The sequence below is a fragment of the Rhinoraja longicauda genome, chromosome 39, assembly GCF_053455715.1.
Source record: "Rhinoraja longicauda isolate Sanriku21f chromosome 39, sRhiLon1.1, whole genome shotgun sequence".
Lineage (NCBI taxonomy): Eukaryota > Metazoa > Chordata > Chondrichthyes > Rajiformes > Arhynchobatidae > Rhinoraja > Rhinoraja longicauda.
The window spans coordinates 11,941,849-11,958,240 of NC_135991.1; the positions used below are offsets into that span (position 1 = coordinate 11,941,849).

Here is a 16,392-nt window from a genome sequence, read left to right on the forward strand (position 1 = left end):
TGACACAGGGAGTGGCCTAATCCCCGGGCATCGCCACTGGACCCCCCCCCCCCCCCCAAGAACCGGAGGCACGAAACGGACAGGGGGACGTATGAGACGACCAGCCCGCACCACGGCGGTCGGAGGAACTGGAACCACTCCGCCAGGGGAAGACAACCGCGGTGACTCTGGGGGTAAGGGCCGGGACGCAGGACGACCCCGAGGGCGTGTCCGTGCCAGTAGGACCGGCTGGCTAATGTCCACGTGCTCCGGCTTCAGCCGCGAAATAGAGACAGTCTCAGGACGACCCCCTATGTCCAAAACGAAGGTGGCAGAGCCACGCTCGAGCACCTTGAATGGCCCTTCATACGGACGCTGAAGAGGCGTCCGGTGTGCATCCCGGCCCAGGAAAACAAACGAGCAGTCCTGCAGAGCGGAAGGGACATGCGACCGAACCGAACCATGGCGAGACGTCGGCAACGGTGCCAGCGAAACCACCGTCTCCCGAAGGCGTTGCAGGGCGGCCGACGGTTCCGCTTGACCCTGGGCTGATGGAATATACTCACCGGGTACTGTTCACGAGGCCCCGAACACCAATTCAGCCGAGGAGGTGGCCAAGTCCTCTTTGGGCGCAGTGCGGACACCCAGTAAAACCTACGGAAAAGCATCGACCCAGTCCGGGTCAACGAGCCGGGTCTTCAGGGCAGCCTTCAGCTGGCGGTGGAAGCGCTCTACCCCCAAGTACGTGATAAAAAGACGGACAGACAGAGAGAGGGAGAGACAGAGAGACAGACAGACAGAGAGAGAGAGAGAGACAGAGAGACAGGGAGAAAGAGAGAGAGAGAGAGAGACAGAGAGAGAGAGAGAGAGAGAGAGAGAGAGAGAGAGAGAGAGAGAGAGAGAGAGAGAGAGAGAGAGAGAGAGAGAGAGAGAGAGAGAGAGAGAGAGAGAGAGAGAGAGAGAGAGAGAGAGAGAGAGAGAGAGAGAGAGAGAGAGAGAGAGAGAGAGAGAGAGAGAGAGAGAGAGAGAGAGAGAGAGAGAGAGAGAGAGAGAGAAGGGGGGATTATGGGAGAGCGATGGGGAGAGGGAGAGGGGAACGGAGAGGGGAAGAGAGAGGAGGAGAGAGAGAGATAGGGGAGAGAGAGGGGGGGGAGAGGCAGAGTGTGAGGGTTGTAAAAGTGGGGGAGGGGGGGAAGACAGGGGAGAGAGTGCGAGGGGCGAGAGAGAATGTGGGTAGAGAGGGGGGAGAAGTGGGAAAGAGAGAGAGTGGAGGTAGAGGGTGGAGAGACACAGGGGGAGGGAGGGGGAGAGTGAGAGATGGGGTAGGGAGAGCGAGTGGGTGGAGAGTGGGAGGGGGTGAGAGAGACGGGGAGAGAAAGGGAGAGAGAAAGAAAGAGGGGAGAGAGGGTGACAGAGAGAACGGAGAGAGGGTCGAATGGGTAGCTGTGGCAGATCTCGCTGTGAAGGGCTTCGGGTCCCGGAGCAGATCCGTCGATGGCATCATCGGCACGGAACTGACACGTGGAAGATCCGGCGGTGAATTTGAGAAGCCGGAGCCCGGAGCGGAGAAACTGAGGCAGCCTCTTGGATGCGCTCAGGGCGAGCATTTATTGATGAGCCGAAGCACTGAGGTGAGCGGATATTTCACCGCGCTCTTCACCTGCTCCCTGAACTTGGACTGGGTCGCCGCGTAAATAAATGTGTTCAAGCAGCAGCTGAGATTACTCAGCAAAATCCCGACGTAGTGAAAGATAAGTTGAGAAGCATTCTGATGAATTCCAATTGCTGTGATCTGATAGTAGGCGAAGTTTACAACCAGCGGCAGCCACAGGAGGATGAAGCTGCCGGAGATGGTGAAGAGTAAAACCACAGACCTCCTCCTGCTCTCCATCTCCGGGTCACTGCGCTTCTCCCCCTTGCTCTGACCCCTCAGCCCCTGACGGACCCGACTGGCCACTAAAATGTGCCGGACTGTCAGAGCGTTGAGCAGCAGGATGACAGCAAAAGGGATGAACGGAGTTAAAACCGTGTCGAACCAGTCAAATGCCACCCACCCGGGGTCAGTGAAATAACTGTCGATCGCGAGACACCTCCACGGGACATTGTCGATGATCGTTCTGGGTTTCTGTGTGAAGTAGCGGGGTACGTTTTTCAGACAGAGCAGAACGCCGGCTGTTGCGAGAACCGCAGCCGCAGTTTTCCCGGTGCAATATTGAGTTTTCAGCTTCTGGCAGCAAATGGCGACAAACCGATCGAAGGTGAAAGTGACGGTGAACCAGACGGAACAGTCTGTAGCTGCATATAGCAGTACATTGATAACACTGCACACAGGGGTGATGGACAGGAAACTCCAAGGAATGTAACGTAATCGGATCTGATACAAAATGACCTCGGTGATCAGGGTGAGTAGATCGGCCGCTGCCATGGCCACCAGGTAGCGAGTGGTGCAGGTGGAGAGGCCGCACTTTCCCCGGGACAGGATCACAATCGCCACTAAATTCACTGCGGAAAGAGAAGGGGAGCGGACACTGAGCATTACTGAACACGGTCTCCGGGGCTGAACACCGGCTCCACTTTCAGCTGGAGATCAGGAGTGTTGGAGTCGGTGCGCGGCTGCAGGTTTAACAATGTCAGACCCGGCTCCGACTGTGCCCGACCTGCCTGCTTCAGGGGAGAGGAGATAAGTCGACGGGCGGGGTAAAGGACGGGGAGGGAAGGAACAGCCGCCCGCTACAATGGGCGGAATGGTCCTGTCTACAGTTAACCCCGCTCACAGTCTCTGATGGGGCCGGTTTGACAGACTTAACCGTGACCGGCCGCGTTTAACCAGGGCACTGGGAACTCGGCATCTGATGGGGACGAGGAGGGTTCCAGAGGGAAGGCAGGGACAACTTAGGATCCGGCAGCAGAGCGGCTCCGTTAATGGATTCATTCCTCAGTTCGGTAACAACACACGACGGTAGATCCGCGGCCACCGGTTCAGGAGATCGATCCAATTATTGACCAACAGGCGGGTTGAATCCAACTGTGACAGAATCCACAGTGAGACGTGTCCACAGGAGCGGGTGTTCACTCTGATCAATAACTCAGACACAGTGAACTTCACAATGTAAACCCCTCCGAGTCACACCGTCCCGGAGAGCTGCCTGTCCCGAGCACTGTGACAACTCTGGGCAAGGTCCCACTGAAGACAAGAACAACATTCTAGTGGGTCTCGGAAGTGGGAGAAAAAGGGTTAGTTTCGGCTGTCTGAAAATAAGAAAAATTACAACGACGTTACTTCACTGAGAGGATTGATACACTTCACATATTCTTGTACAACGATCATTAGTTGGGAATCATGTAACACGATCAGAATCAGGTCAACACCGGTTAACAGACGGAGTTATAAAACTTGAATTGTTCTGCTCACTTACCAGGGACTCCAACGGCAGCAATGATCACGTACAAGTTTTTCTCCACGTTGTCATATTGCAAAACCTTTTCCCCCATTTTCTCTGCCCAGCGACGTGTCCCCGTGAGCTCCCGGTAATCTCTCGGAATGAAATGCTGGGGCAGAACATTCCCGGAGATTTTATACCATTTCCCGTCTCCACCGGGACAGTGAAGTTTCAACAGAGTTTAAAAAATAGATATTTTGAAATGATTCGCAAACAGATGACATCAGCCAAGTGAAATCCCCGCTGAGACAGGTCGTGATTTATTTAATCAGGGAATTGATTGAGAAACTCCAAAGACTGGGAATGGTGGCGATACTGACGGATGGAAATTGGGAGCGGCATTGTTCCAGCAAAGGGGATATTGTTTCAAACTCCATTGGATCCATCTCTCCGCCTCATGTTGTTTATCTTATTTCCTTCAATCCACTTCACCCACTAAGGCAATCCCAAATTCTAGGGCCTGTAACCATTCACTCCTTGCCTGCAGTGGGTCTGATTTTGTGGCGGGACAACAACATTCTCTACCTTCATCAGCTCTGAGGAGGAACGACCCAAAGACTCACGACACTCTGTGAACAGAACCATTGCCGCCTCAGAATTGTCTTAAAAGTAGAACAAACGGCGAATGATGCATCATCTCTCTCTCCTCTCTTTCTCTCCCTCTCTCCATCTTTACTGCTATTCTCTCTCTGAACTGTTACTCTCTCCCCTACACTCTCTATTCTCCCTCTCTGTGCCGCCCGATCTCTGCCAACCTCTCTCCCCTCCCACTCCCACTCTTACTGCACCAGCGCCAGAGAGGTTACATTAAAACAGAAAGAATGCCACTTCATAGTCCGCTTGGTAATCTTGCAACCTAATGGTATGAACATTAGCAAATGCCAGGTAACTAACGTGCAACTTCCCGCTTTTCCCTCGCCCTTTCTCTTGCTTCACGCGGACTCGCACCTGTTCAACCCCTCCACCTCACCTTCAACCGATATTCCCTCCTCTCTCTTTATAATTCCATCCTGCTCAATCCTTATCTCGCAACTTTTATCTTTTAACCTCTGGTCTCAACCACCTAACTATGAAAACGTTCTTCACCCACTCATCATTCAACTCGCTTTGTCCTGCTGTTCCAGCCTTCTCCACCGTCCCACCACAATCAGTCTGAAGGGTCTCGAACCGAACTTCACCCATCCATGTCCTTAGCAGGCTTAGCTAGTTCGGCCTGCCCTCTACAACTCTCACCAACTTCGACAGATGCACCATAGAAAGTATTTTATCAAGATGCATCACAGCTTGGTTTGCGAACAGCTCCATACAAGAACGCAAGAAATTGTTGCGAATTGTCCAGACCATGACACAAAGCAAACTCCCTTTTATTGACTCAATTTATAAACCACGCTGCCTCGGCAAGGCCAGCAGCATAATCAAGGACGAGTCGCACACTTGCCACTCCTGCTTCTCCTCTCTCCCATCAGGCAAAATGTACAGAAGTGTGAAAATGCACACCTCCAGTTTCAGGGTCAGTGTCTTCCCGGTTGTTATCAGGCAATGGAATCATCCCACCACAACCAGAAAGCAGTGCTGAACTGTTATCTAACTCTTTGTTGCTCCTCGGACTATCCTCGATCGGATTTTGCAGGCTTTACCTTGCACTGAACGTTATCCCCTTATCATGTATATATACTCTGTAAATGGCTCGACTGTAATGAAGTATTTTGTTTCCATTGACTGGGTAGCACGCAACAAAAGCTTTTTCACGGTACCTCGGTACACGTGACAATAAACTGCTCTGAACTGACATACTCAACTAGATTTCTCCAGAGGTGCAGCCTGACTCGCATTGGATATTGATTGTGTGTGACAGTGTGAGTGTGCGAGTCCGTGCAAGGGTGTGCTAGCACGTGTATGCGAGTGTGAATGTGTGAGACTGTGCACATGAGTCGGTGTGTGTGTGTGTGTGTGTGTGTTAGTGTATGCAGTTGCAGGAATTTCAATGATTCAATGATACCTTATTATCACGTAATGAGGTAGAGTGAAATGCTTAGTATTGCAGACAACCCGGTAACATCATGCAGAAAACCTCACCTAGGCAGTACAAAAGTGTCGCCACATTTTGACGCCGACAAAGTTACAAACGTTGGCCGAATAGTTCTATCTCCTGCCTGCCGCCGCACCGCGGGTCGCCCCTTCGTTCTCGGCGGCGTTCCTCGCTCCCCAACGGCCCACCTCGCTCTCTGCGGTCCCTCGCGGCTCCTTCCTCGCTCGCGAGGCGCGATTCTCATCGCCGTCCGCGGTGGGCGAGCCGGGCCGACCGGGCCGACTGCAGGGCTTGGCCCCGCTCACCGGGAACATCCTGGCCCCGCTGCGCTGCGCTGCTCGACGCGAACATCCAAGGATACGCTCAATCCCAAAATGTGCACGTGAGCATGCGGGTCTGCGTGTGAGAGAGCGGTAGAGCATGTAAGAGTGCCTATATTTGTGTGTGTGTGTGTGTGTCTGTCTGTGCGAGTGCGTGAGTGTGCGTGTGAGTGTGTGAGCATTAGTAAATGTGGATGCAAGTGCGATTGAATGCATCTGTGTCTCTGAGTGGGAGAGTGCATGTGGGTTTGTGAAGGACCGTGTTTGCGTCTGTGCGTGTGTGTGGCTGTTTGTGAGAATGTGAGAGAATATGTGGGATGTGAGTTTGTCAGAGTGTTTGAGTATGTAATTCTTTGATAGTGTGTGTGTGTGTGTGTGTGAGAGTATATGATGGTGTTGTCAGAAAATGTGTTCGTGTGTAAGTATGTGAGAATGAGTGCGTGTCTCTTCGTGCTAGTGCGTGTGAATATCTGTTAGTGTGAATGCATGTGTACGTGTGATTGTATGTGAGAATGTGTGAGAGTATATTTACTTGTTTGTGATTGCATTTGAGAGATTGTTTGTGTCTTCGTGCGCGGGTATGTTTGTGTGCGTGTTTGACTGTGTTTGAGGGTGTGAACATGTGTGTTTGTAATGATGTAATGGCATACTGTGGGTTTTAGTGACGACGTGACACGCTGTGGGGCATTACTGATGGAGTGACACACTGTGCAGTGGAACTGATGGAGTGACACAATGTATGGTAGTAATGGTGGATTAACACACTGTGGGTTGGTACTGATGGAGTGACACACTTTGGAGTTGTATTGATGAAGTGACACACTGCGCAGTAGTACTGATGGAGTTACACTCTGTGCAGTGCACTGATGGAGTGACACAATGTGGGGGTAGTACTGATGGAGTGACACAATGTGCTGTGTTGTTGTTGTTGTTGTTCGTCCTTCGGGTTCGAAGATGACCATGACATCAATTTCAGTTGGAGGATTGGTGACTGTGGGTCCTGAAGTGACTGTTGAGGCAAATCCGGGCCCGGAAGGCACGCCCACACGTAGGACAAAAGTGGATGGGTGCTGCAGTGGAAGTGGAGGTAGCCCGGGCCTTGCGCGCGGTGCGTTTCCTCTGGGCCTGTGCAGTGCGTCTGTTCTCTGCTGCACGGGCTCTTGTGGTGAGCTTGCTACGCCAGGTTGGATGGTCCAGAGCAAAAGACTCCCAACTGCTGAGGTTAATGTCCAAGTCTTTGAGGGACACTTTGAGGCAGTCCTTAAACAGTTTCTTCTGTCCTCCTACTGAGCGCTTGCCCTGACACAGTTCCCCATACAGAAGCTGTTTTGGCAGTCGACTCTCGGGCATTCTGACGACATGGCCCGCCCATCTGGCTTGGGCTTTCCATAGGAGGGTGTGGACAAATTGTGAGGTAGTTCTGTTGTAATGACATACTGTGGGGAAGAATTGATGGATGAAACTGTGGGGTAGACTAATGGAGTGATACATTGTGAGGTAGTACTGAGGAACTCGCACACTGTGGCGTAGAATTGATGGACTGACACCCTGGGGTCGTACTGATATAGTTCCACACTGAAGTAGTACTGACGGATTGACAAACTGTGTGGTAGTACTCATGTCAATGCATCAGTGCTACCACGCAGTTTGTCACTCCATCACCCCACCCCTTGGGGTAAAACTGATGGAGTGACACGCTGTGGAGCAGTACTGATGGAGTGACACACTGCGCGGTTGTACTGATGAAGTGACATACTTCGGTGTAGTGCTGATTGAATGACGCACTGGGGGTGGTATGGACAGAACGGCGCACAGTGGGCAAGTATTGACACAATGTTCGGTGGTACTGTCGGGTTGCACAATGTGACTTCCACACTGAGGTAGGAATGACGGTGGGGCAGTACAGATGGAGGGTTACACTGATGGTTAATACTAATTGAATGAGTCTGTGTGGTCGTACAAAATGGAATGACAAGCTCAAGGCAGTACTGATGGAGTGCATCACTGTGGTGTAATACTGATGGAATAACATATTGTAGGGTGGTACTGATGGAGTGACACGCACCAGTGTTGTACTGATGGAGTGTAACACTGTGGAGTAGTACTGATGTAATGACGTACTGTGGAGGTGTGTTGATGGAATGACACACTGTGGGGTAGGACTGATGCAATAACACATTCTGTTGGATTGACACAGTAATACTGATTGATTGACACGCTGTGCGGTAGTACTGTTGCGATGACAAACTGTGGTGACATATTGATGGATTTACACACCATGGAGTCGCAGCGATGGGTTAGCACACTGTGGGGTATTGCAGATGGAATGACACATTTGAGATAGTCCTGATGTTGTGAAACACTTTGGGGAGTACTGATGGAAGAACATACTGCGGGGAGCATTGATGGAGTGACACGTTCTAGGGTTGCACTGGAGTGACATGATGTTGGGCAGTGCTGATGGAGTGTAACACCATGGAGTTGTATTGATGCAGTGAGACACTCTGCGGTTTCACCGACGGAGTAACACACTGAGCGGTAGTACTATTGTGATGACACAAATGTGGTGTAGTACTAATGCAGTGACACACTGAGCGGCAATACTGATGGAGTGACACAATTTGTGGCAGCACTTATGGGGTGACACACTGGGATAGTCCTGATTGAATGATAAACATCGGGTAGTACTAATGCAGTGATACATTGTGGAGAAATACTAATAGAGTGAAACTGTGGGGAATTACTGATGGAGTGACACAGTGAGATAGGGCTGATGGAGTGACATACTGTGGGGAATACTGATGGAGTGACACTGCGAGGAAGTACTAATGGTTGACACTGTGGGGGAGTACTGATGGAGTGACACGCTGCGTGGTAGTACTGATGGAGTGATAATGGATTTTTCTGATGGAGTGACACACGTACTGATGCGACGATAACCCGAGTGATATTCCTGATGGTGCTGCGCTCTGTGGGGAGGCACTGATGAAGTGGCACAGTGTAGGGTAGTACAGATGGAGCAACAAACTATATTTTATTACTGATGCAGCGGCACACTGTGGGTAGTGCTGGTGGAGTGACACACTTTGAGGTAGTACTGATGGAATGGCCACTATGTGCAGAGAATTCCACAGACTCACCATTAATGACTTAGACGAAGGGATTAAAAGTACCATTAGCAAATTTGCAGATGATACTAAGTTGGGGGGTAGTGTGAATTGTGAGGAAGATGCAATAAGGCTGCAGGGTGACTTGGACAGGTTGTGTGAGTGGGCGGATACATGGCAGATGCAGTTTAATGTAGATAAGTGTGAGGTTATTCACTTTGGAAGTAAGAATAGAAAGGCAGATTATTATCTGAATGGTGTCAAGTTAGGAGGAGGGGGAGTTCAACGAGATCTGGGTGTCCTAGTGCATCAGTCAATGAAAGGAAGCATGCAGGTACAGCAGGCAGTGAAGAAAGCCAATGGAATGTTGGCCTTCGTAACAAGAGGAGTTGAGTATAGGAGCAAAGAGGTCCTTCTACAGTTGTACCGGGCCCTGGTGAGACCGCACCTGGAGTACTGTGTGCAGTTTTGGTCTCCAAATTTGAGGAAGGATATTCTTGCTATGGAGGGCGTGCAGCGTAGGTTCACTAGGTTAATTCCCGGAATGGCGGGACTGTCGTATGTTGAAAGGCTGGAGCGATTGGGCTTGTATACACTGGAATTTAGAAGGATGAGGGGGGATCTTATTGAAACATATAAGATAATTAGGGGATTGGACACATTAGAGGCAGATAACATGTTCCCAATGTTGGGGGAGTCCAGAACAAGGGGCCACAGTTTAAGAATAAGGGGTAGGCCATTTAGAACGGAGATGAGGAAGAACTTTTTCAGTCAGAGGGTGGTGAAGTTGTGGAATTCAATGCCTCAGAAGGCAGTGGAGGCCAGTTCGTTGGATGCTTTCAAGAGAGAGCTGGATAGAGCTCTTAAGGATAGCGGAGTGAGGGGGTATGGGGAGAAGGCAGGAACGAGGTACTGATTGAGAGTGATCAGCCATGATCGCATTGAATGGCGGTGCTGGCTCGAAGGGCTGAATGGCCTACTCCTGCACCTATTGTCTATTGTCTATTGTCTATTGACACCCAGATCTCGTTGAACATCCCCTCTTCCTAACTTGACACCATTCAGATAATAATCTGCCTTTCTATTCTTACTTCCAGAGTGAATAACCTTCTGAATAACCAAGTGAATAATCTTCTGGATTATGCCCAGAAATTCCTGCCATTGCTGTTTCACCGTCATTCCTGCTATGATCCTTTTCCATTCGACCTTGGCCAGCTCCTGTCTCATGCCTTCACAGTCCTCTTAGTTCATCTGCTACACTGACATTCCTGGTTCAACCTTCTCCCTTTCAAATTATAGATTAAATCTAATCATATTATGGTCACGACCTCCAAGCGCATCCTTTACCTTGAGTTCCCTTATTTGGTTAATTGGACAACACTAAATTCAGAATTGCCTTCTGTCAGGTAGGGTCTGGTACAATCGAGTACAATAGATCATAGCTGATCTATTTTTCCTTCTGAACCCCATTCTGTTGCCTTTTACCCATGACCACATGACACCCGTACTAATCAAGAATCTACCTATCTCTGCCTTAAAAAATAATTGATGGTCTCCACAGCCTATCGTGCACCGATTCACCACCCTCTGATGAAAGCAATTTCCCATCATCTCCTGTATGACCGTACAAATTGTGTGCAGTTCTGCTGGAGCGCAAGAGCTATTGTGGTGACGTTGACATACATTAAATTATGGGAGACAAAGAAGTTATGGCTGGACATAGGATTTTAAGCAGGGTAAGGGAGTCCACAAGGAGAGTTCAAAGTAATGTTTAGATGTAAAATATTAAAAGCTGTCGCATGGTGCAGGTTTTGCATGATCAAGTTATACAGAACAAAGTGGAACAGAGGAGGTAGTAGGGGCGGGTGCAAAACCCTGTTAAAGGTCATTATGTCAGGGACAAGGAAAGGACGTGCTTTAAGAGATATTGGCCAAGCGCAACGCAATCACGGTATCTCAGGTGGGCGCATTGACTGATTAAGCCGAAGAACCTTTTTTTTTCCAGGCCACTCTGTGATTCTAGAGCAGGTTACCCGGCGCGACAACTTTCACCGGCTTCCTGTTGATTCACCACCAATAAAGTACCACGGGTCTCCTCATCAACAATTCAGGATCTCCGCTCGCGGATCCAGCCATAGCTGGCACAGAGATGTCGTCCCCACCGCAGTCTGTAGCCGTCTCAGATTGCTGCCTGCCGTTGACTATCCTTATTGAATGGGATTACGATGGGGCAGCTCTCACTGACGCGGGACCCATCTATTCACAGGCTCTGTCTATTAGACCTCTTGAGGTTGCTGCATGTTGAACGTAAATCATGTCGCATTCAGTCTGAATTAAGAACACTTTCCCAACTCAGCTTCATTTAGATTTTTTAGATTTAGATTTAGAGATACAGCGCGGAAACAGGCCCTTCAGCCCACCGAGTCCGCGCCGCCCAGCGATCCCCGCACATTAACATTATCCTACACACACTAGGGACAATTTTTGCAATTACCCAGTCAAGTAACCTGCATACCTGTACGTCTTTGGAGTGTGGGAGGAAACCGAAGTTCTCGGAGAAAACCCACGCAGGTCACAGTGAGAATGTACAAATTCCGTACAGACGGCGCCGGTAGTCAGGATCGAACCGGAGTCTCCGGCGCTGCATTCAATAGACAATAGACAATAGGTGCAGGAGGAGGCCATTCGGCCCTTCGAACCAGCACCGCCATTCAATGTGATCATGGCTGATCATTCTCAATCAGTACCCCGTTCCTGCCTTCTCCCCATACCCCCTGACTCCGCAATCCTTAAGAGCTCTATCTAGCTCTCTCTTGAATGCATTCAGAGAATTGGTCTCCACTGCCTTCTGAGGCAGATAATTCGCTCTAAGGCAGCAACGCTACCGCTGCGTCACCGCGACTTCATGTAAAGCATTCAGCCCAGCGGATTGTGAACCAACGTGCACTGAACTGGACCAACAGTGGATATCGATAAATGCCATGTCAGGGGAAGATGAAACATTCTCCGTGGAAGATCAAACTTTTTTCTGTTCTTTCTACGAATGACAGTGCCGCGCCGCGATGGCAGCCTCGCCTCTAATTTGTCTGTCTTTTTCGTCTTCTTGTTGTTATTTTTGGTGTGTTCAGAAAGCATGTGCTAAAGTTCTCTGGTTTCTTTTATGTGTGTGGGGGGGGGGGGGGCGGGGGGGGGGTGGCAGCGAGCGTCGTGGGAAACTTTTTTAACTTGCCGGAAATGCGATTATTTTCCGGATCGCTCTGCGGCCTCACAACGTGGAGCTGGAGGCCTTGCTCGGGCCTGATTTTGAGCCCCGCCGCGTGGCGTGGACCTACCACTGGAGCCGATTCCTTGCATGGGATCGACGCTCCAACCGCGCTCTGCGGAGTTTAGAATCAAGGAGCTCGAAGTCTCGGATTGAGACCGACGCCGGGAAGCTCCAAAGCCGCACGAGCTTCGATAGCCCCGACTCGGGGTAGATTCCCCGACGCCGGGGAGCTGAGACCCCCCCACCCCTCCCCTCTCGATGCAGGAGCTTGAGGAAGGACCGCCGCCGGCAACGGTAGTCAAGATAGTCCCGTCAACGGCAGGTTTGGGGCCCCAGACCACTGGAGAGCAATGACGGGAGACATTGATTTTCCCCCCTTCCATCACAGTGAGGGTTAAGGAGGAGTCATTGTGGTGGATGTTCATGTTAAGGTCGACAGAGAAGCGCCAGGTGAAGGAGCGAGTGCGGGCAATGGCTGCAGAATCTAAGTCAGCATTTTTTAAAATTTGCTAATTAGTAAAATTAGTTAACAGAAAATAAAAGCAGGGCTTGGTCTCGGGGTAGCGGCCTTGGTGAGTAAAGTGCGAGTCTTTGGCTCAAGAGTCTTCGGCCAGGCGGCTGACGCAAGGAGGCTACACTTATTCTGTTGTGTTTTTAATTTAAATATTTAAGCGCAATGGCAGGGACACGAGTGCAGTGCCTGTGATGCAGGTTGTGCTGCTGTCACTGACCACTACACTTGCGGGAACTGTGTCCACGTGCAGCTTCTCAATGACCGAGTTAGGGAACTGGAGCGGCTGCTGGATGACCTGGAACACGAAAGCTTCCTGGACATGGCAGTTAGATCGTCATTCCAAGAGTGCACCAGATGCGACGGGTAGGGACAGAAAGAACGAGGATGAAGCGGGTGCAGGAGACCACGGGGGAATTTCCTCTTGGGAGCATTTGGGGCAAACGACGCTTCCAGTCTGAGCGGCGGATAGGTCGGTGGACCCAAACCTAACGATGAGACTCGATCAGGGAGACCGACGTCGGGCAGAGCCATATCGGTGTGTCAAGTTCCGAGGTGCGGCCATGTTCCGAGGTGCGGACAGGAGATTCTGTGGCGGCAGGCGGGACACGATGATGGTGTGTTCCCTCACTGGTGCCAGGGTCCAAGATGTCTCGGACCGACTTCAGAACATCCTCAAGAGGGTAGGTGAGCAGCGGGAAATGGTTGTGCACGTGGGCACAAAAGACGTTGGGAACAAGAGGAAGGAGGTTCTGCATCGTGAGTTTCGAGAGTTAGGAAGAAGGCTGAAAAGTAGGACGTCTGTGGTGGGTATGTCTGGAATGCTTTGTGCTGGTGAGGGCAGGAAGAGGGGCTGGTGTAGTGTGGCTGAGGGGCTGGTGTAGGGAGAGGGATTTAGATTTATAGACCACATCATTGATGTACATGACAAAGAGTAACGGGCCCAACACTGAACCCTGAGGCACATCACTGGTCACAGCATTTATAATATTGTGTTCAGCTCTGGGCACCTTGTTAGGGGAAAGTAATTGTCAAGCTTGAAAGGGTTCAGAAAAGATTTTCGAAGATGTTTGCAGGACTAGAACGTGTGAGTTATAGGGAGGTTGAGTAGGCTGGATCTCTATTCCAAAGAGCACAGGAGGATAAGGGGTGATCTATTAGAGTAAAAGATCACGAGAGGAATAGTTCGGGTATGTGCACAGAATCTTTTGCTCAGAGGACCAGAGGACATAGGTTCAAGGTAGAAGGGGAAAACTTTAAATAGGAATCTGATTGGTAACTTTTTCACCGCAATATTGTCATAAGTTCATAAAGGATAGGAGCAGAATTAGGCTATTCGGTCCACCTTGTCTACTCCGCCATTCATTCCTGGCTGATCTATCTCTCCCTCCTTACCCTATTTTCATGCCTTCTCCTCATAACCTCTGACACCCATATTAATCAAGAATCTATCTATCGCTGCCTTAAAGATACCCACTAACGTTGCCTCCACAGCCTTCTATGGCAAATAATTCCACAGATTTACCACCGTCCGACTAAAGAAATCCCCTCTCTCATGTCTACACTATATTCCATTTGCCACTCTCCCAACCCATCAAATTCCTCTACAGAGCCGCTGCTTTCTCTACACGACCTACCCCTTAACCTATTTCCGCATTATAGACAATAGACAATAGACAATAGGTGCAGGAGGCCATTCGGCCCTTCGAGCCAGCACCGCCATTCAATGTGATCATGGCTGATCATTCTCAATCAGTAACCCGTTCCTCCCTTCGCCCCATACGCCCTGACTCCGCTATCCTTAAGAGCTCTATCTAGCTCTCTCTTGAATGCATTCAGAAAATTGACCTCCACTGCCTTCTGAGGCAGAGAATTCCACAGATTCACAACTTTCTGACAGAAAAAGTGCTTCCTCATCTCAGTTTTAAATGGCCTTATTCTTAAAATCTGGCCCCTTGTTCTGGACTCCCCCAATATTGTGAACATGTTTCCTGCCTCTAACGTGTCAAATCCCTTAATAATCTTATACGTTTCGATAACATCTCCTCTCATCCTTCTAAATTCTTCTAAATTCCAGTGTATACAAGCCTAGTCGCTCCAGTCGTTCAACATATGACAGTCCCGCCATTCCGGGAATTAACGTAGTAAACCTACGCTGCACGCACTCAATAGCAAGAATATCATTCCTCAAATTTGGAGACTAAAACTGCACACAGTACTCCAGGTGCAGTCTCACTAGGGCCCTGTACAACTGCAGAAGGACCTCTTTGCTCCTATACTCAAATCCTCTTGTTATGAAGGCCAGCATTCCATTGGCTTTCTTCACTGCCTGCTATGCCTGCATGCTTCCTTTCAGTGACTGATGCACAAGGACACCCAGACCTCGTTGTCTGTCCCCTGTTCCTAACTTGACACCATTCAGATAATACTCTGCCTTCCTATTCTTACCACCAAAGTGAATAACCTCACACTTATCCACATTAAACTGCATCTGCCATGCATCCGCCCAATCACCCAACCTGTCCAAGTCACCCTGCAACCTCGCTCAAATCCCAGTTATGGAGCCCAGCTACTTTATCCAAGGGTACGGTTTACCCCCTCCCGTTATGTACATTACCTTTAAATATCCCCAAAGTCAGAGCTACCAAGCCACCTGTATAAAGACCTCTGGACCAACCTCTGGATACCCCAATTGTTGGAATGGAACCGGGTATTGGTGTGCCGTGGTAAAAATCCAGAACACTGTAAGCTGCGTTACCACAAAGGAGACATTCCGGCGCAGCCAACAACCTGGGGGTCCACTTGCCATAACACCAGCCAATGTGTTGACCTTGAGAGTGGGTGGCAGACATTCTGTGGTTGGGGAAATAAGACACACCTGGCGATTAACAACCTTCCCCATTGTACCACGCTTTGGCACAAGAGGTAATTCCTTAGAACCACACATGTACCCGATGATATGTTGGTGGATAGCAACTCCCGGTTCCCCTGTAATGATAACTGGAGTAGCACTGGTCCAACTTCAGGTTCTGACGGAGGAACCCCGGGAGTAGTTTATACCAAACCCGGATTGTTCCCGATGTTGGGGATGTCCAGAACAAGGGGTCACAGTTTTAGGATAAGGGGGAAGGATTTAGGACCGAGATGAGAAAGTTTTTTTTCACACAGAGAGTGGCGAATCTGTGGAATTCTCTGCCACAGAAGGTAGTTGAGGCCAGTTCATTGGCTGTAATTAAGAGGGAGTTAGATGTGGCCCTTGTGGCTAAAGGGATCTGGGGGTATGGAGAGAAGGCAGGTACGGGATACTAAGTTGGATGATCAGCCATTATCATATTGAATGGTGGTGCAGGCTCGAAGGGCCGAATGGTCTGCTCCTGCACCTATTTTCTATGTTTCCATTTTTCTATTATTTCCTGAGTAATGGGATAGGGACCAATTTCCTGGTAATGGGAAAAGAGACCCCAGACAAAGTGGCGATAGGAATCCTTACCCCCACAACTATACCCTGCCCAGTACGGTGGAGCTTCTACTTATCCGCCGTTGGCCAAATAAAAACAAAATGAGGAATTTCTTAGGAATTTTGCGCTAACTGGATGGAACCAGCTGCGATCGGTAATAGTAGAGATCACCCCATTGGTTGGGGAATATTGAGCACCATAACTCTAGGTAGGACCGCAGGGGCCCATGGCGTCCAACAATGGAAGCTATCTTGTGTGCGGACTCACCATTCTGGGGAATAAC

General features: G+C 50.0%; 1 protein-coding gene across 1 annotated transcript; it reads right to left on the reverse strand.

Moving 5' to 3' along the window:
- Nucleotides 1-1,573: 1,573 nt before the first annotated feature.
- LOC144611213 (putative G-protein coupled receptor 139) lies at nucleotides 1,574-15,553 on the reverse strand. Its single transcript, XM_078430262.1, has 4 exons — nucleotides 15,410-15,553; nucleotides 12,872-12,967; nucleotides 12,105-12,252; nucleotides 1,574-2,472 (listed from the first exon to the last, which is right to left on the reverse strand). Exons 1-4 carry the CDS (start codon nucleotides 15,551-15,553, stop codon nucleotides 1,574-1,576), a joined length of 1,287 nt encoding a protein of 428 aa, XP_078286388.1.
- Between the last annotated feature and the right edge of the window lie 839 nt (nucleotides 15,554-16,392).

Coding starts and splice junctions, on each gene's coding strand:
- LOC144611213 (XM_078430262.1), bottom strand. CDS start 15,553: ATGGGGAAGGTTGTTAATCGCCAGGTGTGTCTTATTTCCCCAACCACA. Junction 12,253..12,871: donor CAGTTCCCGCAAGTGTAGTG/GTCAGTGACAGC, acceptor TAAACTCCGCAG/AGCGCGGTTGGAGCGTCGAT. Junction 2,473..12,104: donor GGAAAATAATCGCATTTCCG/GCAAGTTAAAAA, acceptor CAGTGAATTTAG/TGGCGATTGTGATCCTGTCC.